General features: G+C 40.1%; 1 protein-coding gene across 1 annotated transcript in view; it reads right to left on the bottom strand.

The window, feature by feature from the left end:
• The window catches only part of CNTNAP2 (contactin associated protein 2), a gene marked incomplete at its 5' end in the record, with an annotated part of 1,346,219 nt that overhangs the window by 993,827 nt on the left and 326,605 nt on the right, over positions 1-25,787 (bottom strand). Inside the window, one exon of the mRNA XM_056106760.1 lies at positions 607-778. Coding sequence (XP_055962735.1) covers positions 607-778 — 172 coding nt within the window. The remainder of the gene's footprint in view (positions 1-606; positions 779-25,787) is intronic.

The raw sequence follows: 25,787 nt of genomic DNA, 5'->3' as shown, positions 1-25,787 counted from the left end.
CTGGAGGAGTGGTTTTACCTTTCATTGTTGATTTTTCAATATTCAACCCACCTTTAAGTCACCGCCTTATGTGATTGCTATATAAACTAAGACTGTAAGCTCAGGGAGAGGAGAGTCAGAAGTGAGAGAGCTCGGTCTCCAGAGATCCAGAGTCAGAGCCAGAAGGAGAGAGGTTCCAGATTGGGGCCCAGGAGAGAAGGAGGCAGAGAAAGACAGGAGTGAAGAGGACTGGAATAAACTACTATTGATATAGGCCGGCCTGGCCCTCGTTTCTTCTTCTGTCTGCCCTTGGCTAACAGCCATCCAGATCCAGGCCACACACAGCAGCTCAAGAGCACCGAATGTGGGCGGTGAGACAGTGCCATTTAGTGAGCCCGCAAACACACAACCTTCGATGTGATAAGATTTTACACACGTGAATACACGTGAATACAAATACACGTGAGAACACATAGTGAATACACAATGTGTACACATGGTTCCTCCAGTCTTATCCCTTAGAACGTATGCATATGTGTGTGTGTGTGTGTGTGTGACCCACCCCACAACTAAAACGTGCATTCAGGAACCCTGGACAATTTCAGGTGGGATAGAAAGACCATTTACCTGTCGATGATGGCACACATGTCAATGCTGACGTTGGCAAAGCTTCCCGGCCTCCTTTGCGCCACTTCATACAAGTTTACAAGTTGATCATCCACTTGAATGAGCTGCATGCACCCTTGAAATGAAGGCTGAAGGACAGAGTGACTTGAGTTATTCATCTGGTTTGGGACACCTGTGAGAGAAAAGAAAAGGGGAAATCAGATTCTGAGTATAGCATGGCACTGCCTCCGCCAGAGCTTTATTCTAATAGATTGCTGGGAATCATCAAGTCTTGCTGAGTCTCATTCAGTGTAGACAGTTGGTTGACTTTGTCTCAGAGAAAGGGATTGTTTCAGTGGGAGAAGCAGGCTACAGCTTGTGGATGCTTGTCTCTGGGGTCCACTAACCCCAAAATGCCTTGGACCATTCTATCATAAAATCTCCTAGCCCATTCTATCACATTTCTCTGTCCACTCTTAGTTGAATCATCATTATCTTACTTCCTCGCCTGAATTTGCACCTGGACATAAGGATATAACACATTCAACCTTACACAACTATAGATAAGTGCCTTCATTTTGTATTTTCAATGATTACTTTCATTTCCTTCTGTTAAATTAATTTTTATTGTTGTTAAATTTGGGACCCACTCAGTAATGTTAGGGGTTTCTCCTGGATCTGCACTCAGGAATTATTCCTTCTGTGCTTGAAGGACCATATGGGGTGCTGAGGACCAAATCCCAGATCAGCTTCATGCAAGGCAACCACCCTATCCACTGTACTCTCTGGCCCGGCTTTAATTTTCTTTTATTATTTCTTTAAAAAAATTAATCAAACAACTTTGACTTACGGAGTTATTTATAGTTGAGTTCTAGGCATAAAGTGTTTCAACACCAATCCCACCACCAGGGTCAACTTCCCTCCACCAGTGTTCCCAAGTCCTATCCCCTCCCCCACCCCTGACTTTCATTTTCTTAATTCCACACAGGTCTGCTATTCATTTTTCCAGAATATAAAATTAATATTACCAAATTAAGTCAATTTATTTCATGGGTTAATGTATAAAGTAATCAAAATAGATAATTGAATTATAAGTGATTTATTGCTGTTTTTTTTTTATTTGATTAAATTTTTTTTTATTTATTTTTTTTTTATTTATTTTTTTTTCTTTTTTATTAGTGAAACGACATGAGGTACAGTTGTAGATTTACAAATTTTTGTGCTTGGATCTCGGTCATACCCCGATCAAATACCCATCCCTCCACCAGTGCCCATTTTCCACCACCAGGATAATATCCCTCCCCCCCCATCCTCCCATCCCCCCATCCCCCCCTGCCACTGTGGCAGGGCATTCCCCCCTGTTCTCTCTCTCCTCCTGGGCGCTGTGATCAGCCAAAGAGGCATTGAGTGGCGAACATGTTCAGCCCAGTCTACTTTCAACCTGCATCTCCCCTCCTGGGAGGATCCTCCAAACACCCTCCACTTGGTGTTCCCCTTTCTATCTGAATTGTCCTTTCCCCTAGAATACCCAGCTGGCCTCTAAGTTATGGAGTAATTCTCCTGGTGTTGCTCTCAGCTATTCTTGGGTATTAATCTCATATTTTATTATTTTATATCCCCCAGATGAATGCTATCTTTCTATGTCTATCCCTCTCTTTCTGACTCATTTCGCTTAGCATGATACTTTCCATATTGTACCACTTGTATGTAAAGTTCATGACTTCATTTTTTCTAAGAGCCACATAGTACTCCATTGTGTAGATGTACCAAAGTTTCTTTAACCAGTCATCTGTTCTTGGGCACTCAGGTCTCTTCCAGTTTCTGGCTACTGTAAAGAGTGCTGCAATGAACAAACAAGTGCAGATGTCACTTCGGCTACACGTTTTTGCCTCTCTGGGATATATTCCCAGGAGTGGTATTGCTGGGTCAAATGGGAGCTCAATTTCTAATTTTTTGAGGAACGTCCATACTGTTTTCCAGAAGGGCTGAACCAGTGGACATTCCCACCAACAGTGAAGGAGTGTCCCTTTCTCGCCACATCCGCGCCAGCAACGGTTGCTTTTGTTCTTTTGAATGTGGGCCAGTCTCTGAGGTGTGAGATGGTATCTCATTGTGGTTTTGATCTGCATCTCCCTGATGATTAATGATGTAGAGCATTTTCTCATGTGCTTTTTTGCCATTCGGATTTCTTCTTTGAGAAAGTTTCTGTTCATTTCATTGCCCCATTTTTTGATGGGGTTGGATGTTTTCTTCTTGTGGAGTTCAACCAGTATTTTGTATATCCTTGATATCAATCCCTTGTCAGATGTGTATTCGGCGAATATTCTTTCCCATTCTGTAGGCCATCTTTGTATTTTGGTCACTGTTTCTTTGGAGGTACAGAAGCTTCTTAGTTTAAGATAGTCCCATTTATCTATCTCTGTTTTCACTTGCTCAGCCAGTGGCGTGTCATCTTTGAACATACCATTAGCCTCAATGTCATGGAGGGTTTTGCCAACTTTGTCTTCAATGTATCTTATGGTTTCTGGTCTGATGTTGAGGTCTTTAATCCATTTTGATCTTACCTTTGTACATGGTGTTAGGCAGAGTTCTGAGCCCATTTTTTTGCATGTAGCCGTCCAGTGATGCCAGCACAATTTGTTAAAGAGGCTTTCCTTACTCCACTTCACATTTCTTGCACCTTTATCAAAGATTAGATGATCATATGATTGGGGGGTGATGTCAGTGTATTCAACTCTGTTCCATTGGTCTGTAGTTCTGCCTTTGTTCCAGTACCATGCTGTTTTGATTATTACCGCTTTGTAGTAAAGTTTGAAGTTCGAGAGGTTGATTCCACCCATTTTCTTTTTCCCCAGAATTGCTTTAGCTATTCGTGGGGGTTTATTGTTCCATATAAATTTCAGGAGTGTTTTCTCCATTTCTTTGAAGAACGTCATGGGTATCCTTATAGGGATTGCATTGAATTTGTACAGTGCTTTCGGTAGTATTGCCATTTTGACAATGTTCAGTCTTCCGACCCATGAGCAGGGGATGTCTTTCCATTTCCTCATGTCCTCTTTTATTTCCTGAAGTAGCGTTTTGTAGTTTTCTTTGTACAGGTCCTTTACTTCCTTAGTTAGGCTGATTCCTAGGTACTTGATTTTCTGGGGCACAATTGTGAACGGGATTGATTTTTTCATATAGCTTTCCTCTCTCTCACTGTTTGCATATAGGAAAGCCATGGACTTTTGGGTATTGATTTTATAACCTGCAACTTTACTATACAAGTCTATTGTTTCTAGGAGTTTTTTGGTGGAGGTTATTGGGTTCTCTAAGTATAGTATCATATCATCTGCGAATAGTGAGAGCTTTATTTCTTCCTTTCCTACCTGAATGCCCTTAATGTCTTTTTCTTGCCTAATTGCTATTGCAAGTACTTCCAGTACTATATTGAACAGCAGTGGAGAGAGTGGGCATCCCTGTCTTGTCCCTGATCTTAGAGGGAAGGCTCTCAGTTTTTCCCCATTGAGGATGATGCTTGCTGTAGGCTTGTGGTAGATGGCTTTAACTATGTTGAGGAAAGTCCCCTCTATGCCCATTTTGGCTAGGGTTTTCATCATAAAGGGGTGCTGGATCTTGTCAAATGCTTTCTCTGCATCTATTGATATGATCATATGCTTTTTATCTTTTCTTTTGTTGATATGATGGATTATGTTGATTGATTTCCGAATGTTGAACCATCCTTGCATCCCTGGGATGAATCCTACTTGGTCATGGTGTATGATCTTTTTGATGAGTAGTTGGATTCTATTTGCTAGTAGTTTGTTGAGGATCTTTGCATCTGTGTTCATCAGGGATATCGGCCTGTAGTTCTCTTTCTTTGTGTTATCTCTGTCTGCTTTTGGTATCAGTGTGATATTTGCTTCATAGAAGCTGTTCGGAAGTGTGTTTGATATTTCAATTTCATGGAAAAGCTTAAAGAGGATTGGGAGTAAGTCTTCTTTAAAGATTTGGAAGAATTCACTGGTGAATCCATCCGGGCCAGGGCTTTTGTGCTTGGGGAGACTTTTTATTACCATTTCAATTTCCTTGATGGTGATAGGTCTGTTCAGGTATTCCAGGTCTTCTTGGTTCAGCCTTGGGAGTCTGTAGGAGTCTAGGAATTTATCCATTTCCTCGAGGTTTTGATGTTCTGTGGCATAAAGCTTTTCAAAGTACTCCCTGAGGATCCTTTGAATTTCTGTGGTTTCTGTTGTAATGACCCCCTTTTCATTTCTGATTCGGTTTATTAGGGTTTTCTCTCTCCCTTTCTTTGTGAGTTGCTGTTTTTTAATTTTTTTTTTATAAAATCCAAGGAAGCATACAAAAAATAAATTTAGACAGAAGGGTCAGCAATGCTGCCTTGACTATGAACGAAACAAATAACTACTGGGTCTCAGTGAACTGAAAATACATCAATCTTAAGATATGCATATAATTTTTATAGAAATTTTAAAATGGGGGTGCATAAAAGAAAATGGTTTCTGCATGGTAAAAGAAACTATCATTGAAACAAAATAATCCTTCTGAATGGGAGAAAATATTTATACATCATGCCTCTTACAAGAGAGTGTTGTGTGCAGAATATCTGAATAACTTGTAGCACTCAGCAATAAAAAGATGATCCCATAAATAAGGGGAGAGCTAAGCAGATGTTTCTCCAGAGCTAGCCAAAAGGCACATGAACATTCTCATAATCACTTATTATCAAAAAAATGCAAAAGAAAATGCAATAATATATCACCTAATACCTGTGAGAATGTCTTATACCAAAGAACAAATGTTGATGCATAAGAAAGGAACCCTCATATATTATTGGTGGATATGTAAATTACTCAGTCTTTATGGTAAGCAACGTGGATATTTATCACAATATTAAAATTAGATTTACCATATGACAAAAATTATACTATGAAAAAAATGAAAAGGCTCATTTGAAAAGATATAGTTGCCTTTATATTCACTGCAGTGCTATTTACAGTAGCCAAGATATGGAAACAAACTCAGTGGCCAAAGAGAGAAGCATGGAAATATGTCTCATAGATACACAGTATAAAACTATTAAACTATATAAAAGGTGAAATCGTGCCATCTGCAGCTGGAACTACAGAGGGCAATGTTAAGCAATGTAAGTCAGTTAGGAGAAACAGAGCAGTGATTTTTCTCACATATGAAATATAAAGAAGCAAAGCACATGAACAATCAAGTTAAACCAAATCCTTGGGCACTACCTGTGGGACGGAGCTTTTCATATGTGGATGGAGGAGGCGACATAATGAACTATGATGGAAGGACAGTGGCACTTTAGTTATGGACCTGGCAGGTGCAGTTGAAGAGGTGTGCTCCCAGGATCATAGAGTATACACAGTCTTATAAACCAATATTACCTCAACAAAATAAGGAAGAGAAGTTCATTGCAAAATACTTCAAAAAGCGCCATGAACAATCACTACTAAGACTTTACTCAGTGTCTGTATTGTAGACCATAATGCCCGAAAGTAGAGAGAGAGTATGTAGGAAATTGTCTGCCATGGAGGTAGGGGGAGGGCTAGGGTGGGAGGCATACTGGGGACCTTGGTGGTAGAGAATGTGCACTGGTGGAGGGATGGGTGTTTGATTATTGTATGATTGAAACTCAAACATGAAATCTTGTAACTGTATCTCATGATGATTCAATAAAAAATAATAATAGAAGATTAAAAAAAGATTTTTTAACAGAAAAATATTGGGAGTGGCCCATGAGAGTTAACAAATGATGATTTTACATTTTGGATTATATTATATTTTTGATTATATTTTGGAGTAACTTTTTGTTTTGTCTGGGGGACACATCTAGGTGTGCTCAGTTCTTACTCCTGGCTCTGTGCTCAGGGATTACTCCTGTTGGGGTCCCGTGGACAGTATGTGGTGTCAGGGATTGATGACTTTTGCAATGGCTAATAGCAGAAGTCAGATGACTTCTCAGGATGTTGTCAATATTTCAACTGAGGGTGAGGAAAACGCTTCAGGTTAAGGGGAGGAAAAATACCCTGCACCTTGTCATGTTTCAGCTGAGAGTTTAGTTGCTTGCTTGCTTGTGATATAAGGCAAGAGAGAAATGGCAATTTATGGATTGTGTGGTCTAGCTAAGGACATTTCCAGGTAGATCAGAAGCTTTTGTGTGTTCCTCTGTTTACTGTGCTAGGCAAAAAGAAGAGAAAAAAATCATCCAAGAGTGACTGAATTGAGAGTCTAAGGGTTAGCAATAAAGCATTTGCCTTGCATCCGGCCACCCCAATTTAATCCCTGGAAGCATAAATAGGTCTTTCCTGAGTTCTACCTGGAGTGATCCCTGAGCACAAAGTCAGGAATAATTCCCTTCCCCTACAAAAGAAAAAAAAACTGAAAAAGAAAAAGGAAGCTAAAGATACCCTAAGGAAAAACATAGATAATTCAGAATTTGATGCAGTAGATAATAAAATGTTTTCTCAATTCCATTCTTTCAGAGGTATAGACATAAAAGATAAGAAACCTCTTCAAAGATCAACTCCCAGGAAAAATAATCAAGTATAGCTTGGCATCTATATTGACTCCGATACTTATCTGGGGAATGCCTCAAAGAATCTTCTAGAGAGGAGAAAGATCTCAAGCATCTCACTGCTGTATCTTGAAGAGCATTTCATTAAGTAGTATCAATATTAAATCATCTAAAGGCCATTTGTTTCTTTAGCATCTTGCAGGATCCCAGTGGTTGGGGTGGGGAATATACCTTTTAGAGAATATATATATATATATATATATATATATATATATATATATACACCTTTTGTTTAATGGAGTTATGAAGTAAGACTAAATAATTCATGGAAAGTCAATATATATATATATATATAATTTTAAAAAGAACTGCATCAAGTGATAATGCTACCAGTGTCAACTAAAAGGGATAGAGATGGCACAGCATGAAAAGAGATCTTTAGATCTCCCACAATTGTCTGCAGGCAAGGAAGGAAAGAACTGTAAACACAGGTTACCATTTAATAAAAAAAAAATGGATGAATCAATTCTCAGTAGAACCGAGAACTCAGAGAGCAGAACTGAGAGCTGCAGAGAATCATTCCAGGAATCAGTAGGTGTGAGTCTTAATCAAGGGGATGCCAACATGTGCCTAAATGGATCTCAGAATTCCTGTAACTCATATTTCTGTGCATGGTTCTTGTTTGTTTTTGTTTGGGGGCCACATCCAGTGTTGTGCAGAGCTACTGGTTTTGTGCTCAGGGATCACTCTTGGCAGACTCTGGGGACCACATAGGGTGCCAAGGATGGAATCTGGATCAACTTTATGCAAAAGCATAAAAAGGCAGCAAAAAGCATAAGAAGCTTCTTGTTTTCCGGATCACTTGGTCTATGTGGAAACCAGCCACATGAGCCACGAGGGACTTCAAGGTGTCTACAGCGAAGCATTCTGGGAAATTCCTGTAAGACCCATTCTACCTTTCCACCCCTACCCCCTCCCACCCATGACTGCATTGTGCCTTTACTCCTCTCTCTTTTCAAGTTGAGAGTGGAACGTGCTTACTCTGTATCTCACTGATCATGGTACAGTGAGTATATGGTCATGTCACAGAACATACTCCTAGAGTACTTCAGAGTACTCTTTGAGAAGCTGTATCTGACTAATTAACCCAAACAGCTTCCTTGGCTCCTAGACTACTGACAAGCTTCATTTTGATATAATCTGGACTTAGCTGCCATGACAGCAATTCAACAGAGGTGATAATGGGATGTAACTCAGGGGGTCTCTGGCTATGATTGTACTTCACATGTGTTCTAGGGAATGAGCTGTGCAAACCTGCCTTCACGACAGTCAAGTCTTCACTCCCTACTATCCATGCCCTGTATAGTCCTCTCCTACACAGAATCAGTGTTGACCTGTGAGACATTTAGAATATTGCAGAAGTGATCCTGCATACGTGGCTTCTACCATTAAGCAGAAAAAGGCATTAGAAGCTTCTCCTTGTCTTTTGGATTACATGGTCTGTAGAACCCAGCCCCTGATGGTACGAGGAACTTCAAGTCATCTATAGAGAAGTATTCTGGGAAAGGTAAGACTCACAGTAACAGGGAACCCTGTGAGTAAGCCATGAGGAACTGCATCTCCTTTCCTGGTCAAGACTTCAGATGTCTGAGGACCCAAAAATATAACTGCAACATCATAAGATACTTTAGTCCAGAAAATCACAGTCAAATGCCTACCTCAGTCACTGGCCCATAAACACTCAAAATAATGAACTATTATTACTGTGCTAACTAGGGAGATTTTTGAGGTAGATATTTGGGTGGGGCCACCCCAGTTTGCTGAGGATCCATCCTAGTAATACCCAGAGGACCCTATGTGATACAGAAGATCAAAGATGGGTTGATCTTCTGCAGAACAATACCTTAACCCCTGTACTATTTCTCCGGCCTTTATAATAATTTTTTAAAGTAGTTTCTACAACTATTAGATAGCTATCTTCTTATAACATTTCAAAAGTAGTAATAGAAAACTATTTTTCAATTACCACAGAATATTCTTTCAATCATTCTCTTAAAGATTCAAAGAGAATTTTAAAATAAGGAGGCACCACATTTATTACTTTGCTCAGGCCTTGGAAAACAGAGCAATGGGTAATATTTTGAGCATTCCCTTAGAGCAAGCAGTGGGTTAGCATGCTGGGTCTGTGACAATGAAATTCCTCATTCTTCCACTCTCCTTGTAGATAGAGGAAACATACGATTTATTATGGGTTGTTCTCTATATGCAATGTATAATTTATGTAGTGTACGAATACCTGCAATATTCTGTGACTATTTCAAAGCTCGGGCTGCAACTTACTAAGCATATTAATAGCAAGATGTTGGGAGATACAAGTTTTCCAGTGGAATTTTTTGATTCTTTTTTGAGAAGCCACATCTGATGGTGCTTAAGGGCCACTTATGGCTCCATGCTCAGGCGTCTCTTGGGAAACTGTTGTGCCAGGGATGAAACCAGGCTGCGTACATGCAAAGTCTTTGCTCAGTCTATTGAGCTATCTCTCTGCGGTTACAAGGGTCAGAAATAAATAGATATAAAATACAGACTTAAACTCAGTTAAACTATTCCATGGTAGCAGAAATCTTATAACAGAGAGATAACATATTTTATATCTCTTGGTTTAGAGCTCCATGTCCATATCCACAAATCTGGAATAAAAAAATGCAATATTTATATTGCTGTTTCAGGGGTCTCGTAATGTGTTTACTGACAAAGCGTTCTGCCTTCCAGAAAGAACTGTCATCTCGTCAGTTTCAGTCACACCTCACCATCTGTCAACGTCCAAGGCACGCTTCTTTACAGGGTCATCATAATTATGAGACCTTAATGGCACATTTGAGGGTTCTCTTGGATGACTTACAATCTGAAAACAGGGTATCTGATTTGAAGTCCACTTAGTGTTTGATTCTCACTGACAAAGGAATCACATGCACTTTCAAGATTTTGCCATTTTAATTCACAAATGTATCCGTGAAAAATATGCTGGTGTTTGTGTTGGCATTACATTGCCTGTCTAAATTGCTGTTCATGATAATACCCTCTGACAGGACAGAAACAGTCAACAGCAGGCAATAGGGCTAAGATGCTTATACGTCTGTGCATGCATGGAAGATTTCTGTTATTTTACTCATTTTAATTTGGGGAAGATTGGGAGGTCAGAGAGAGGCTGATAGGGAGCTGTAAGGATATTAACATCATTCTGTCTTCTTTTTAAAATATGGAGAGTATGCAAAGGATCTATTGATCTCTACTGTGTACTCAACTTTCCTGAATAATTAATCCTGGTGGGAACCGGGGTCCAAAGCAGTAGGGAATTAGAAGGTCCACAAATGAGTCTCATGTTAGCTGTGCACCACACAGTGTGGATATTCATCCAGCAAACTCACCCAGCATGGCTACAAAATTCACTTCAATACATACTGACTTAACAAGAATAAACATACAAAGGAGTGAGAATCAGGTTCTCACTGTTAGGAGACAAAAATACAAAGGAAATCAGAGACTAGTGTGTAGGATAACATTGTTTTGTTTTTTCAGCCTGTTGCAGGGAGCTTAGGTTTATTTGGTTACTCCCATGACAGTGCCCCCATTCCTTTGTGTTTATTTGTAACTTCTTTGTGCTCTGTTAACTTGTAAATATTATTTTTATTTTCTCTTGAAGTCCTTTGCATAGTTAATTAAGAGCAATGTCCTTTTGTATGGGCACAAGAAGACAGTAAATGCTATGCTTTTTAACATGGGAATTAATTGACTCTCAATGATATTTACCTACTGGACATCTATTCTCTCGACTTAAGCCTCAACTGCCCTTACTTCGTAACATCCCCCAAAGCAGGGTCCCTATGAGGGACTTGATAGACCCAGGGCAAGTGGTAAGCTACCCTGGCATCGACATGGGCCTGGCCAAAGTGCCATAATGCTTAACTATAAGTAAAGAGCTTTGTCATGGACAAATTCTGTCATGAGACACAGCAGTGAAGAAAACTGGCCGGTGGGCTCCACAACTTTCGGAGAATTCTTTGGACCCCATACTGGGCCAATATCACTGGAAGGACAGAGATGAGGAATGTGCTGCCTCCCTGCCTTCTTCAGATGGAATCCCGGTGACCATGAGCTTCTACAAGCATGGCTCCAGTATGCGGGCACCAGGACTATTCTTCTGAAACACACAGGGACGCTGGGCCTGGCAGTTCCACCCTGGCTCCCAGTCAACTCTTGATCCCAGAAGTCATGCCCACAACCCGCCTCCAGTGCCATCTTTGCAGCACACAGCAGTGAGCAAAACTGGCTGGAGAGCTCCACAACTCCCAAAGAATTCTCTGGGCCCGATACTGAGCCAATATCACCAGGAGGTCCCAGATGGGATAGGTGCTGTCTCCCTGCCTTCTCCAGATAGAATCCTGGTGACCATGAGCTTCTACAAGCATGGCTCTGGTATGTGGGCACCAGTACTATTCTTCCGAACTGCACGGCCACTTACGTGTCCCCATGACATTTCCTGATATGCAAAGTGAGTAATGGAAAGTAAATGATCTAGCGTCTGTCCCTGGAAGGCAGGCTTCAATGGTGGTGGTAAAATCTGAGCAAAATAAACAACTAGTCAGCAACCATCTTGGTCCTTGTTCTTCCTTCACCTGCCCATTGCCAAGAGCCATCCCGATCCAGTCCACACACAGCGGCTTGAGAGCACAGAACGCAGGCGGTGAGAGAGAGCCATGTAGAGAGCCTGCGAACTCACACCCTCTGCGTGTGCATTTTTTACACTAGTGAATGGATCCTGTGGGCCTGGATTGAAATATAATGCTATGGGAATGAATTTGGTGGTTTTGGGTAAATATGAACAATAGAAAAATTTAAAAAAATAATTAGTTGGCATTAAGAGTATGTTCAATTTGCAAATATGTGTTTCTACAATCTACTGAAGATATTTGGGGTGTAGGGTTACTCCTGAAGCAGTGACGAATATCCCAGAGCTCAGACCTTAGTCTCTGTACTGAATAAAACCTAGAATTCCACTACTGGATAATGTGTATGCAGAGCATTTTGCTGTACTAGAAACTAATGGTGAGTCCAGAGAATGAGGGAGTCGAGTAGAATAATAAGAGTTAACTGGGATAGACTTCTGTTTCTTAGATCTGGGGATATGACAAACAAACCACCGTCCTCCCGTTGTTCATCGATTTGCTCGAGCGGACCCAGTAACGTCTCCATTGTGAGACTTCTTGTTACTGTGTTTGGCATATTGAATACTCTTGGTAGCTTGCCAGGCTCTCCGAGAGGGGCAGAGGAATCGAACCCAGCTCGACCAGGCTGGCTGCACGCCAGGCAAATGCCCTACCTCTGTGCTATCACTCCAGCCTGTCCTGGGGATATGAAAAGGCAAAATATGTATTTTTCAATGAGTGATAAACAAACGTCTTAGCAAGAGGGAGTTTAAAAGACTCAACTTCTAATTTGGAGGAGGGGAAGGAAATTTGAGTCAAATAGGGCAGTGCTCAGGGCTTCCTCTTGGCTTTTTTGTCAGGGATCACTCCTGACATTGAAAGTGAGACCATATTTGGTGCTGAGGATTAAACTAGGTTCAGCTGAATTCAAGACAATTGTCTCAACCTTGTTGTACTATATTCTGAACTTCTAGTATATTTTTCAAAAAAGCCGGAGCTTCTCCAACATACATAATAAAATGCCACACGTTATTTTTTTTTTTTGCCATCCACATGCTATCCTCAACCCCATTCTGATGCATGTCACACGTATATACATTTGTGTGGGCGATGATAGCAGTACTCATCAACTTCTCATAAATATGAATCACAAATACGAAAGAGCGTCTGATTCCAGAAATATGATACACTGATGATGGTTTTATATTTTTCATCTCTGAGAACACACCAAAATAATAAGAAATCAATTCTTAGGACCTGCAAAAGAAAAAAATCCATGACAGTAAGCCAAGGGACCTCAATCCGGAAAGGCTCAAAGTCTAGCTGGATGATGTATCATAAACCAGAACTAAAGCAGGTAACTGCACTACCATTCACTTAAACAATCTATAAATCTTAAACAAAATCCAGAGACGTTGACAGTGGAAAATTTGGATAGACTTTGTCCATGTGAAGCAGCTGAGCAGGAAATCTCCAGAGAAATATGAAGGCTGGTTAGAGGTGCTGAGTGTGGACATTGGACTCCTCAGTCCCGTTCCTATTCTAAGCATTCAGAACTCAGCAAGAGAGAGAGAGAGAGAGAGAGTTTATTTATTTATTTATTTTTTAATTTTTAGTGAAACACCATGAGGTACAGTTGTAGATTTACAATTTTTTGTGCTTGGGTTTCAATTATACAATGATCAAATACCCATCCCTCCACCAGTGCCCATTTTCCACCACCATGGATAATATCCCTCCCACCCCCATCCCTCCCATCTCACCCTGCCTCTGTGGCAGGGCAATCCCTTGTGTTTGAGAGAGAGAGAGAGAGAGAGAGAGAGAGAGAGAGAGAGAGAGTTTGAATTCTCCTCTGGAAGTACAGTCAAGAATTTCTGGGAAGTATCACTCTACGTGCGTCCCTGATCCTGCCTCACCCAATCTGCATCTCATATTGGTGACTAATGTTGCTGATTTGGCCCTAGAGACTGCATCTGCTTAAACAACTCACAGGTCTGGCTACAAATTACTATGAGGCAAATACCACCCCCAGTCCCCCTGTCCCTGCAAGGCCCATTGACTTAAAATGAATGCAATGGGGAGCAAGATTTGAAGAAGTTGGCAGATTTGTGGTAGGAAAAAGCAAATATCCCTAAATCACTTTTTACTTTAACCATGGAAAAAAAATCTCACGGTTAGAAATGCAGATACTTACATTCATCTATTTAACTGAACTCCTCTAAATTATCACTTTTTTTTTTCATAAGAATACAATGATGTTAGCAATTTTCACCTCCCTGGTCATAATTGTGAGGATAGGAATAAATCCCCTCATGTTTGAGGAAGAGGTAAAAATTATGAAATGTGAGTTACAGTCTAAGGTTTATTGTCCCAGTTAAATGCAGGCTGTGCGGGAATATTTGAGATTCATGTCTGTGAAATGAGTTTTAACATCAATATGGATTTTCATTATTTAGACTAAACTTTTACCACATGTTACAAAGACACATTAAAAGAAATGGATTGTTTTCTTTCTCCTGTTGACTATATCAGTTTTCAGAAGCATAAGGGACATTTTGACAGTTTCTATTTTTTGAATGTTTATTACATATACAAGATATGTTTTGTTTGGCATAAAAATTTCCAAAGAAAATGTAAATCTTTACTATGTCCTCCAAATTAGAATTAAAACAGTCTTTAGCTCAAGAAAATAAAATACTTCTTGCTCTGAAACTCAAGATAAACACTGTATCAAATTAAGTACAAAGATGAATAAATTCAAATAACTCTTTGCCATAGTTTCATCTACTTATTACCTATGTCTAGCTTAAAAGAATAAGAAAAATGTTGAATCAAAAGGGTCCCTTATAAAGCAGCACTCACGAATAATATTTTAATACCTAATAATTAGACATTAAAAAGATACACACTCACAAAATAATAAACTAGTAAGACATCTTCATACAGTTTTAGTAGCACTGTCACTGTCCTCCTGTTGTTCATCGATTTGCTCGAGCGGGCACCAATAACATCTCACAACAAATTGTGAGACTTGTTGTTACTGTTTTTGGCGTATTGAATATGACACGGGTAGCTTGCAGGGCTTTGCCGTGTGGACGAGATACTCTCTATAGCTTGCTGGGCTCTCCAAGAGGGGTGGAGGAATGGAACCAGGGTTGGCCATGTGGCCATGTGCAAGGCAAACGCCGTATCCGCTGCGCTATCACTCCAATCCAATAAAAGAAAAAAAAAAAGGTAACCAAGTGTCACTTCGGCAGTACATATACTAAAATTGGAACAGTTTTAGTAAAGAATATAAAAATACTACTAAAAATTTGGGGGATGCTAGATGTCTTCATTGTCACTGTCACTGTCCTTCCATTGTTCATCGGTTTGCCTAAGTGGGCCCAGTGATGTCTCCATTTTGAGACTTGTTGTTACGCTATTTGGCATATTGAATACTACACAGGTAGCTTGCCGGGCTTTTGACATATGGGGGAGATACTCTCGGTAGCTTGCTGGGCTCTCTGAGAGGGCGGGAAGAGGAACTGAACACTGGTTGGCCAGGTCGGCAGCATATAGGCAAACACCCTACCTGCTGTGCTATTGCTCCAGCCAGATGTCTTCACATTATCCTTTAATTTGTTATAAACTAATAGGTTTAAAAAATTTAATGACACAAGGACTTTCCTTCATTAAAAAAATCTAGTAAGACAAAGCTAGTAAAGCATACATATTATGATGAGATGAAAATCACTGGAAATATGTTAGCAACTTTGAGGTTAGCCATTTTGACTGTTATATGCATGGTGCCCTGGATTAAAAACGCCATCGTGTTCAGAGCAGTTAGAACAGATGGTGAGGCGTGGCATTTGTTGGTGGTGGAGGGAAGAAAAGTTGTCATTCTGATGGTGGGTGTGGTGTTAGAACACTGTATGCATAAAACTCTATCATTAACAGGCATGTAAATCATGGTGGCTCAATAAAAAAAATGTCGGGGGGAAATAAAAGAGTAGTTAGAACATCCTTCACTTTTCCTCAGCAAAGTCTCTAAGAATGGCATCGTGTGCCTGCATAGATGAGCTTATAGAAGGAAGATATGAAACGACTGGGGTTTGTTCAACACAGCGAGTGTAGAAGAAAAAGAGCCACAAGGAAGTGAGAACATGATTTAGCCTGGCCGAGCCTGAAAGGGGGTTGTGGTCTGGAATCGAAGCATCGCCTGCTTCTTGCTGGACCATCTACTGTGTAGAGAGCAAGGGAATTTTTACTCCTTTTCTCAAGTGCTCTCCCACCCTCTGCATTGGAGAGGTATTCTGTTCCTTTTTTGTTTGAGGGCCATACTCAGCTATGCAGAAGGCTTGTTTTTGGCTTTGTGCTCAGGAATCACTCCTGGTGGTACTTGGGGGACAAAATGGGGTGCAAGGCATTGAACTCGGGTTGGCCAGATGCAATGCAAGTGGCCTACCCTCTGTGCTCAATCTCTCTCTCTTTTTCTCTTTTCCTCTCTCTCTTTCCCCCTAAATTCTGCAAGTACTCTTCTTCTATCTTGATATCTGGCTAAAGTTTCCTTCTTTTTTAACTTTTAGGCAACACAAAGATGCTTCTGTACTAATTTCATGGCTCAGAAAGAAGAAACACATTTGAAATCATATATCTAGAAAAGAGCGAACTGAATACTGAGTGCTACTGAATCAGAGAAGAACTCGCCTGTTCTTTTTAGCTGAAGGATAAGAGTAGAAGAAAACAGTTCCTGGGATAAAGTTCAGGAATGAAGGGAACGCAACCTTTAATGGCTAGAAGCTTTCCACAAGAGTGTGTGTGGGGTGAAGGGCACAGGTAAAGACATATTCCTGATAACCTTTCATTATCTGTATTCCAAACAATAAGGCCCAAGTGGTGGGGGGAGAGAGAGAAAGAGAGAGAGAGAGAGAGAGAGAGAGAGAGAGAGAGAGAGAGAGAGAGGTGCTTGCCATAGTGGTAGCGGGTGGGATGGAGGGAGGTGGGAAGGAGGGAAACTGGGATCATTGGTCATGGGAAAAGTACAGTGATGAACGGACCCGTGTTAGAACATTATATGACTGAAATCCAATCATGAACAACTTTGTAAATGTGTACATCACTGTGATTCAACTTAAAAAAGTAGAAAAAAAGTGAAAATTATCCTGGCCAGACACATGAAGAAGTAAGATGAAATGCATCCCAATGATAAGGCTGGAAGAACTTTACAATGTGTCCTTAAGTGGCCCCTCAAATCCACATTCACCATATCACAGTTTTAGACCACGGTAGACTGTTTTCACTACGTCAGTCTCCCAGAGAGATATTTATCTTTAAGGGTAAGAGCGCATGCACTGAGCTTAGAGAAAAGTTTGTGTATGAGTGTGCTAAATGAGAACTCTAACTGTTCCAGGGGTTGACAGCCCAGCAGTCTCCTGGGAGGGAGAAAAGGCAGCAAAAAAATCTCAGGGCTAGGGCGAAGGAGACGTTCCTGGTGCCTGCTTGAGACGAGAAAATTGACGAACAACAGGATGATCATGATCCAAAAAACAAACAAACAAACAAACAAACAAACAAAAAACAAAAAGAAGAAAGGCATTTAAATGTGGAAAAATAAGCCATCATGATAAAATATCATTAACTCTTAAATACATATAAGTTAACGATACATATGAAAATCAAAGCTCTCTTTCTTCAGAGTCCAAGAAAGAATGAGCTAAATTAATGTAATAATATTTTAAAATTATTCATCGGGTTAATTTTCGTATATAGAACTGAAGTAATATTAGTGGCAGTACACAGCATAACCCACTTAGAAGGTTGAACTGCATTATCATGAAAAATTTAATAAATCACTCTTTAGAAAATAAGACACATAAATGTATAGTAGCTAAATGCTAGCATAAGAGAGACAGAAAACAATAGATCAGGTAACTTCAAATTCCATGCTTCCTATGAACTTCTAGATTTAAAAATTATATTTATTAATAATACATGGGAAGATGCCTTCATTGACAACATTGATGAGGAATACAATCGACTGGTTCAGCATGTCCATGATTGTGCAGGGAATGCCAAGAGAGAGATAGCCACAATAAAACACCTGTCTTTGGAAACTCTTGAGCTTATTCGCCAATGTGGTTTGGTGCAATCCTCAGGCAACCACAAACGAGTGTCCAAGCTCACAAAGCAGTGCAGAGAAGCAATAAAGGAAGACCTCAAAGAAAGAAGAGCAGCAATGCTGGCAGATGCGGCAGAAGCTGGGAAAAGCATTCGCAATACCCACCTGTCCTTCACCTACTACAAGACCAAGATAACTGCCCTCTGACATCCTGATGAATGCACCACATCTTCTATAAGGGTAATGGAGAAGCATATCCATGATTTCTACTTGGATCTCTTCGATAGCCACGTCCACCTGCCCACATACCAAATTCCGCAGGATGGATATGTCGTTTGCAACATTCTCCCTTCCGAAATCTGACACACCATTCATTGGTAAAGAAGCGAATAGGACCCAGCCCAGACAAGGTCAGACCCGAACACCTAAAGAACCTGCCATCAGTACTCATCAATATACTGGCTCAGCTCTTCACGCGCAACGTGTCTGAATGCAAGGTTCCATCCCAATGGAAAACCAGCAGGACTGTACTACTGTACAATAAGGGAGACATCCACAGCATTGGCAACTATCACCCTGTCTGCCTGTTGTCTGTCTACAAGCTGTTCACTCAAGTAATCCTGAATAGGAGTGGAAGAACACTAAATGAAGGACAACCATGCAAGCAAGCTGGATTCCACAAAGAATTCAGCACGATGGACCATATCCACACAATAACCAAGCTCATTGAGGTTTCTCGGAGTTCAAGATGCTACTCTGTCTAATGTTCATTGATTTAAAGAAGGTCTTTGATTCTGTTGAGACAAAAGCAGTCATTGAAGGCCTAGCCAAACAGGGCATTCAAACTCAATACATCAGGATCCTCTGTGAGCTGGACTACGGATTTACTACCAGGATCTCACCACTCTACAAAGAAGTGATCATCATGTCAAGAGAGGGGTTCGGTAGGGTGATACCATTTCAGCGAAACTCTTCAGTTCAGTACCACCTTCAAGAACGTCATGCGACAACTGGAATGGGAAGGAATGGGAGTGAAGGTAGATGGTTGGCAACTACACCACCTCTGCTTTGCTGATGACTTCGTTTTAATAACATCAAACATTAGCCAAGTGGCACAAATGCTGGCTGACTTCGACTGTGAGTGTGGAAAGGTCAGACTACAGCTGAATCTAACGAAGACAATGTTTATGAGAAACAGTCTCATAGTTGATGTTCCATTTGCTCTCAATGGAACAAACATCTCCGAGTGCAACAATTATGTGTACCTAGGTTGAGAAGACAACATGACAAATGACCTGACACCTGAGTTGTGCAGGAGGAACAGAGCAGCTTGGAATGCCTTCAAGAGCATCAAAGAAATAGCTAAAAGGATGAAGAACCTCCAGCTCTGGGCACATCTCTTCAATTACTCTGTTCTTCCTGAATTGACATATGCTTCAGAGACCTGGGCCCTACAAAAAAAGGATGAGAATGCTATTCAGGTCTCCAAAGAGGAATTGAAAGAGCTATGCTTGGAGTATCACACTTCACTCAAATGAGGTAAAGAATCTGGAGTTCTGACCTCTGTTGATGATCAAGAATCAGGGTTGCTGTCTCGTTTGCCAAAGTGTCAAAAATCAGATGGGCTGAACATGTAATGATATTTGGAAACGACTGCTGGACTAGAGTCATTACTGACTGGATTCCACTGGATATCAAAAGATTGTGTGGCCACTGACCTACGAATGGTCAGACTTCTTTGTCAAGACCCTGAATGAACGGTTTGAGCTTCTGCATGTTCCTACAAAGAGCAGATGCCACTGTGATACACTAGCACGTGACAGGGATGAATGGATATGTTACTGGCGCCTGCTCCAAATTGATAAGTAACAGGATGTCAAGTGATCAAGTGATTAATATTTAACTTTCAAACTTGAGTCTTCATATTAGTGCCACATGTCACAGTGGAGAGGTCATTGGATTGAACTCAGTTCACTTTGTGATGTGTGTTCAGGGTGCAAAAAAATCCAAATATCCTAGGATATTTTAAACTCGTCATTGAAAGATGATTATTTGTAACACATACATTACAGATACTCCTTTTACAAAATATGGCTAAAAAGCAAAAATCCCAAATAGTATTTATTGTGTATAAATTAAATTATGGAGCAATAGCACAGTAGGTAGGGCGTTTGCCTTGTATGTGGCCGACCTGGGTTCCATTCCTCTGTCCCTCTCGGAGAGCCCAGCAAGCCACCGAGAGTATCCTGCCTGCATGGCAAGAGCCTGGCAAGCTCCCTGTGGTATATTCAATATACCAATAACAGTAACAAGTCTCACAATGGAGATGTTACAGGTGGCCGCCTGAGCAAATTGATAAACAATGGGAGGACAGTGCTACAGTGTAGTGCTATTAATTTTTTGTATAAATTAGACCAAAAAAAAAGCTTCATTAAAGCCACAACAAGTAACAAGCTTGAAAGATCAAGTTTAGGGTAAGGGATGGCAGCCCTAACTCCAGTGATGCTCAATCTGAGACAACTGTCAGATGCCTTGGGGAAAATATCCAATGGGAAGTTGGAAATAATTAGACCTTAAAAGGAGGGCTAAGAAGGAATAAATGAAAGCCTCATTGAAAGCTTTTTTTTCAGATTAACTAGACAGTAAATAATAAGCCTCCCATGTTATTTTTCTCTCTCATTGGCGATAGTCTAGAATTTCTAACTCAATCAAATGAGTAAGCTCAAGGATTAACCTTCTCCCTGCCTGACAAAACGTTTGTAGTTTAATGCAGTGATGTACATTCCCATAATTGCCTCTCTACGATCAGCTCCCAGGCAAAGAAGCTGTGGCCTATTCATCTTTCATCTTGTACAAAACAAGAATTTATCAAATGTATGCAACTAAATGGCAAGACTTGTGAAGTATATCAGCTCTGTGGGTTGGAGATGCAGGTTGGTGTAAAACATGTGAATGTATAATCATTCTCATGAACTGTGACTTCACTTAATGAAGTGTCTCACAATACTAGGCAACCCTATCTTCAAAGTAAGTACCTAAGATCTGTATCAGAGTTGAAGAAACACTTTTCTTTTGCAGATTAACCACTATTTGGTGTTCAAAATTGAGAGGAAAAAAAAAAAACCTACCACTACTCTTGACATTCCTTAGAAAGTCTTTCTGGATATCCTGTCTGTTATTTACTTGAGAAATATTTTTTTATTTTTTTACACTGAGAAGAAAAGCTTTCCAGGATATGCCAAGAATTCACTGTCCAGCATTTTATAGAGCTGGTTCACAGTACTCACGACATACCACAATAAACACATAAATTTGCTAGGATTTTGCTAGGAGCCTCTTCTCAATAAATGGTGTGTGTATGTATGCATGTATGCACATGGAGATGTGAATGTGCATGAAAGAGAGAGACAGAGACAGAGAGAGAGAGAGAGAGAGAGAGAGAGAGAGAGAGAGAGAGAGAGAGAGAAATGCCCTTGAAGATGGAAAAGTGACCAAGAAAGTGCCAAGAGCAAAACAAATCCAGAAAGAACCCTCCAGGCTTCTCATTAGATGAAACCATGATGACTTAGTACTCATTCCTGCTTCAGCAACTGCTGGTCAAGTATTCTGTTACCTGAAACTACGTGCTGTATAAACATCATTCTGAAATGCAGTGATTTAGCTCCATTCCACTCTGAATAACGAAGATGAGGGAGAGGCAAATCCTGCCATTCTCTGAGTACATTCTAACTTCATTTTTCTTTAATGGATGAAAATCTTGCTTCATACCTCTGAGTTCTGCTTGCTGAATATGATAAGTTCTTTAATTATGCACCAGATCATGCTGGGACTTGCCTTGCAGCAATTTCAGAAGTTCTTTTAACAGAATCAATTAGAGCTCCTCTTTCTAGGCAGTCCTGAGCCATCTCAGGGCCATCTGGTTATAATTGTGTCTCAGACCTTTACCTGCTGGCACCCCACAGAACTCCCACAGGCATAGGAAAAAGGGCATCCAAACTCTCATTCCATCCCACTCTTCCTGTTTCTGCCAGGACAGGGTGAAACGTAGCACAGAGAATTCCCTCCAATAATGCATGGACACGTTTCCCCCCAAACACATCTCCCATCAGTGAATTAAAATGTGTTCTATCTATAAAATAGAACAAGAGGAACAAAGTAAGCGGATCCCACCCGGGGCTGAGATCTCCAAGCCTACTCGGATCCGGGCTGAGTATCCTCCACCCAGATCCTCCGAATTCCAGTAGGCGGGGGTCACACCCACCAACTGGCCCCCTGGCGCCATGTAATCCCATCAACGGCCAAGACTCAGAGACTGTAAAAACCAGCTCCCAGAAGAGAACAGTGCATCTTATTATGACATCTTATTATCTCATTCCTACTTTGGACAAACTAGCAGGCTACCAAATTTAACCTGCCCATATGGCAGAGTCTGGCAAACTCCCCGTGGCGTATCCAATATGCCAAATACCAGTAACAATGATGGATCTCATTCTCCTAAAGAGCCTTGAATATAATCTCAGGGCTAGGATGAAGGAGACGTTACTGGGGCCTGCTTGAGGCAATCTATAAAATAATTTTTAAAATACTGTCAGTATTACAGGAGACTAATTGAAACAATGTATCTGAGACTGTATTTTATAGATCTCCTAAGTGTGCCATGAATTTTAATAAATCATCTTGTGCAATCATATAATGATAAATAATTCTCATAGTCTGGATATCTAAAGATACGAATATAGTTTGTTGTTAAAACTATTAGGGTATCTTTATTTTTCAGAAACTATGGCGCATTTACAAACACTAACTACATAATAAACCAAATTATAAGTCTCAACACATTTCCTTGAATGTACATCTCTGGCTCAAATACAATTATATGGAAATAACTACCAAAACATCATCATTCTTTGTCTATTTATAAAAATATTTAAAAAAATAAAATACTTTCAAGTCTCACATAGACTGCTGAAAATCATAGTAAATTGGGGCGGCAGCAGTCTCTAAAATATTTGACTTGCATGGTCCGGCTCTGGTTCAATACCCAGAATACTGTATAGTGCCCCAAGTACTGCCAAGAGTAATTTCTGAGTGCAGAGACAGGAGTAACCTTATTACCTGGTGTGGCCCAACACCCACCTAAACTATAAGAAAAGTTATAATGAATAGTAAAAAGATATGCTACAAACTATGTTGTAAAATAGTAAATAAGAAAATGTGTATGATAAAGATAAAAATAAAAAATTATTTAAACGAAACTGATAATCTTCCATTAAAAACAATTTCAGTCGAGCATTCATATATATATATGTATATATATATGTGTGTGTGTGTACATATATATTATTTTTGTGTGTATGAAGTAATATAGTTTTTCTTGAAATTTATTTACAACAAACTGAGGGGAGCCAAGGAGAGAAGTATGCACTCAAGAGGAAACACAGGCTTCTCCAAATTGGAAACAAAAAATGAAGAAACTGAGAGATACATGTTGAAAGGAGAACATGGTTTGAAGAGTAACTCAAGCATTCATCTTAATAATTAACAAAATAGTAAATTCAAGGATAGCTACAAAACAAATGTTAATAATATAGAAAGCAAATATAAAGAATCAGTATGCCTAATTATTTGTCATTTGAAAGATGGATAATGTAGACAAATAGGAATCCTGAGCACTGGGACTGGAGAAATAGCACTTATAGTGCTTGCCTTAGACACGGTCAACCTGGCTTCAATCCCTGGCACCCTAGGGGTGCCTTGAGCCCTACTAGGAGTGATTCCTGAGCACAGAGGCAGAGGTAAGCTCTGAGCACCACCAAATAAAAGAGCAACGAGCTCTGGACTGGAGAGTTATCACCAATAGATGATTATATTGAGCACTTGAGGCACCGGACCACAGTCAGATATAGTCTTAGTGGCCTATGAGCAAGTCCAGGGTAAGTCTGGTCGCCCTCAGCACATTGAGCCTAAGCAACAAATTGTCCAGACTACACTGCAGGAGGGACTAATACTACCACCTAAAAACTAAGCACAGCCGTGGAGTACATCACCCCTAACATGGAGAAGTTGTAAGTGGGTACATGGACTTCCTTAATGTAAGAAGATAATAAAATGCTATTGTCAAATTTAGGATACAATTTTGAATAATCCATTAAAATGACAGAATGTGAAAGTAACTCTGTCAAATCATCCTTGAACTTGTATGCCAATGATGAGAAGGCCTCACAAACATGTTTCAAAATATTGTTTAGGTGTGTTGTAAGTCTTAATTTCATTTCAGTCCCATCACACACAGAGACACACTTTTCAACTTCTGGCCTTTTGTCTTTTTGTCGAAGTGATGGAGTGGCATGCTTAGTTGTAGTGCCTGGTAGGTGTTACATGCTTGACTGGTGCTCGCATCTGCATTGTATGCTCTCTCCCAGGTGACTTGACTGCAGTGATCACACTGCCTTGGCACTCACTGGCAGATGCATGTAGAGTTGTGAGCTCACACACACTAGACTGCAGAGTGCTGGAGAGAATATTCCTGTGGGCAAGACTGGAGGCCACAACGGCAGTGCTGCAAGGATCATGCCAAGAAGGTGCCCCATTCAAACCTGTGTCTTTCCACACTGTCCAGATCCTTCTTCATACCCACATCCTTGGGTCTAAATCTTTCCATTCTGACAGCACTGGCAATCTAGGTAGGGATAAAGAAAAGTTCTCAATTCCCTTTCTTGCTGGGTCTTTGGTCACTGTTACACAAAGATAGATGACCAGGAATAGAGCAGAAAGGAAATCAACCGCTCACTCCTAGTTATTCAAGACTCTAAGGCACATATAAAGAAAACGTATTTAAAGGCAAAGATAAAATGCTATAGAAAGTTCACTTCTATCAGTGTCAAATCCTATAGATCATCAATTTCATTTAACAAAAAACAAGCTCGTAAGATTACTTTGGAGAACAAACACAGACATAGAAGCTGAACCTCAGATGGGAACAGAAAGCCCAGCATCGAGTCATGCTGAGTTGGTGACATCGAATTGTCCCAGCAAATCTGGATTTTGTGTTGGGGGCCCTTGTGGGTGCAGCAGTAGAAGACAATGACCCAAGGTAAGAGATGAGGGGAACTGTGGGAACATTTGTTGCCTGTGCAATTAGCATTTCCTAAAATTACACTCCTAGGGAAAGCTTGAACTAAAACTCAAGAACTCAGTCCCATCATCCAGGACTATTACAGGAAAAATGCTTTAGTTCTGAGAAAAAGAGAATTTATGGTTGAGGAACATCAAGCCATAAATTTGGGTGAAGAGTGTGTAAACTAAAATAATGATTAAAAACTAAGATGGTATACTGGAGAGGTGGTAGAAGGTGCTTGACTAACATGCGGTTAACCCATGTTCAATCCCTCGTATAACCCACAGTTCCCTGAGAAACCCCAGGAGTGATCCTTGAGCACAGAGTTAGAAGTAAGCCCTGAGCACTTCTGTGTGTAACTCAAAAATCATATTAAAAAATTAAGTAAAGAAAAAAATTAACCCCCTAAAATCTAGATGTAAGTGTATTTTTTTCTTGAATTAAGAAACTTTATCATAAATTTTAAGAATTCAATCCAAATAATTTAAGAATAATGAACAATGGAAGGTGTAATGTCAAGTATTCAAGGAAAGACAATAAACATCAGAAGAAAAAGTGGTGAATAATTCAAGTACTGAGGAGAGAAACTACAGATTACAAGATTTCTTTTTCAGGTGGATAAAAATCATAAAAGGACCCTAAGTGGAAAAATTTATATAACTATACTTGCTTTCAAGATATAATAAGGAATAAGTATCATGGAAATACTGAGTTTAGTAAATTCACAAAATATTAGAACATGAAAAA

This window comes from Sorex fumeus, unplaced genomic scaffold (genome assembly GCF_029834395.1).
Source record: "Sorex fumeus unplaced genomic scaffold, SorFum_2.1 ptg000143l, whole genome shotgun sequence".
In the NCBI taxonomy this organism is placed as follows: Eukaryota; Metazoa; Chordata; class Mammalia; order Eulipotyphla; family Soricidae; genus Sorex; species Sorex fumeus.
The sequence above is the reverse complement of the archived record's forward strand: the minus strand, read 5'-3'. Positions and strand labels throughout refer to the sequence as shown.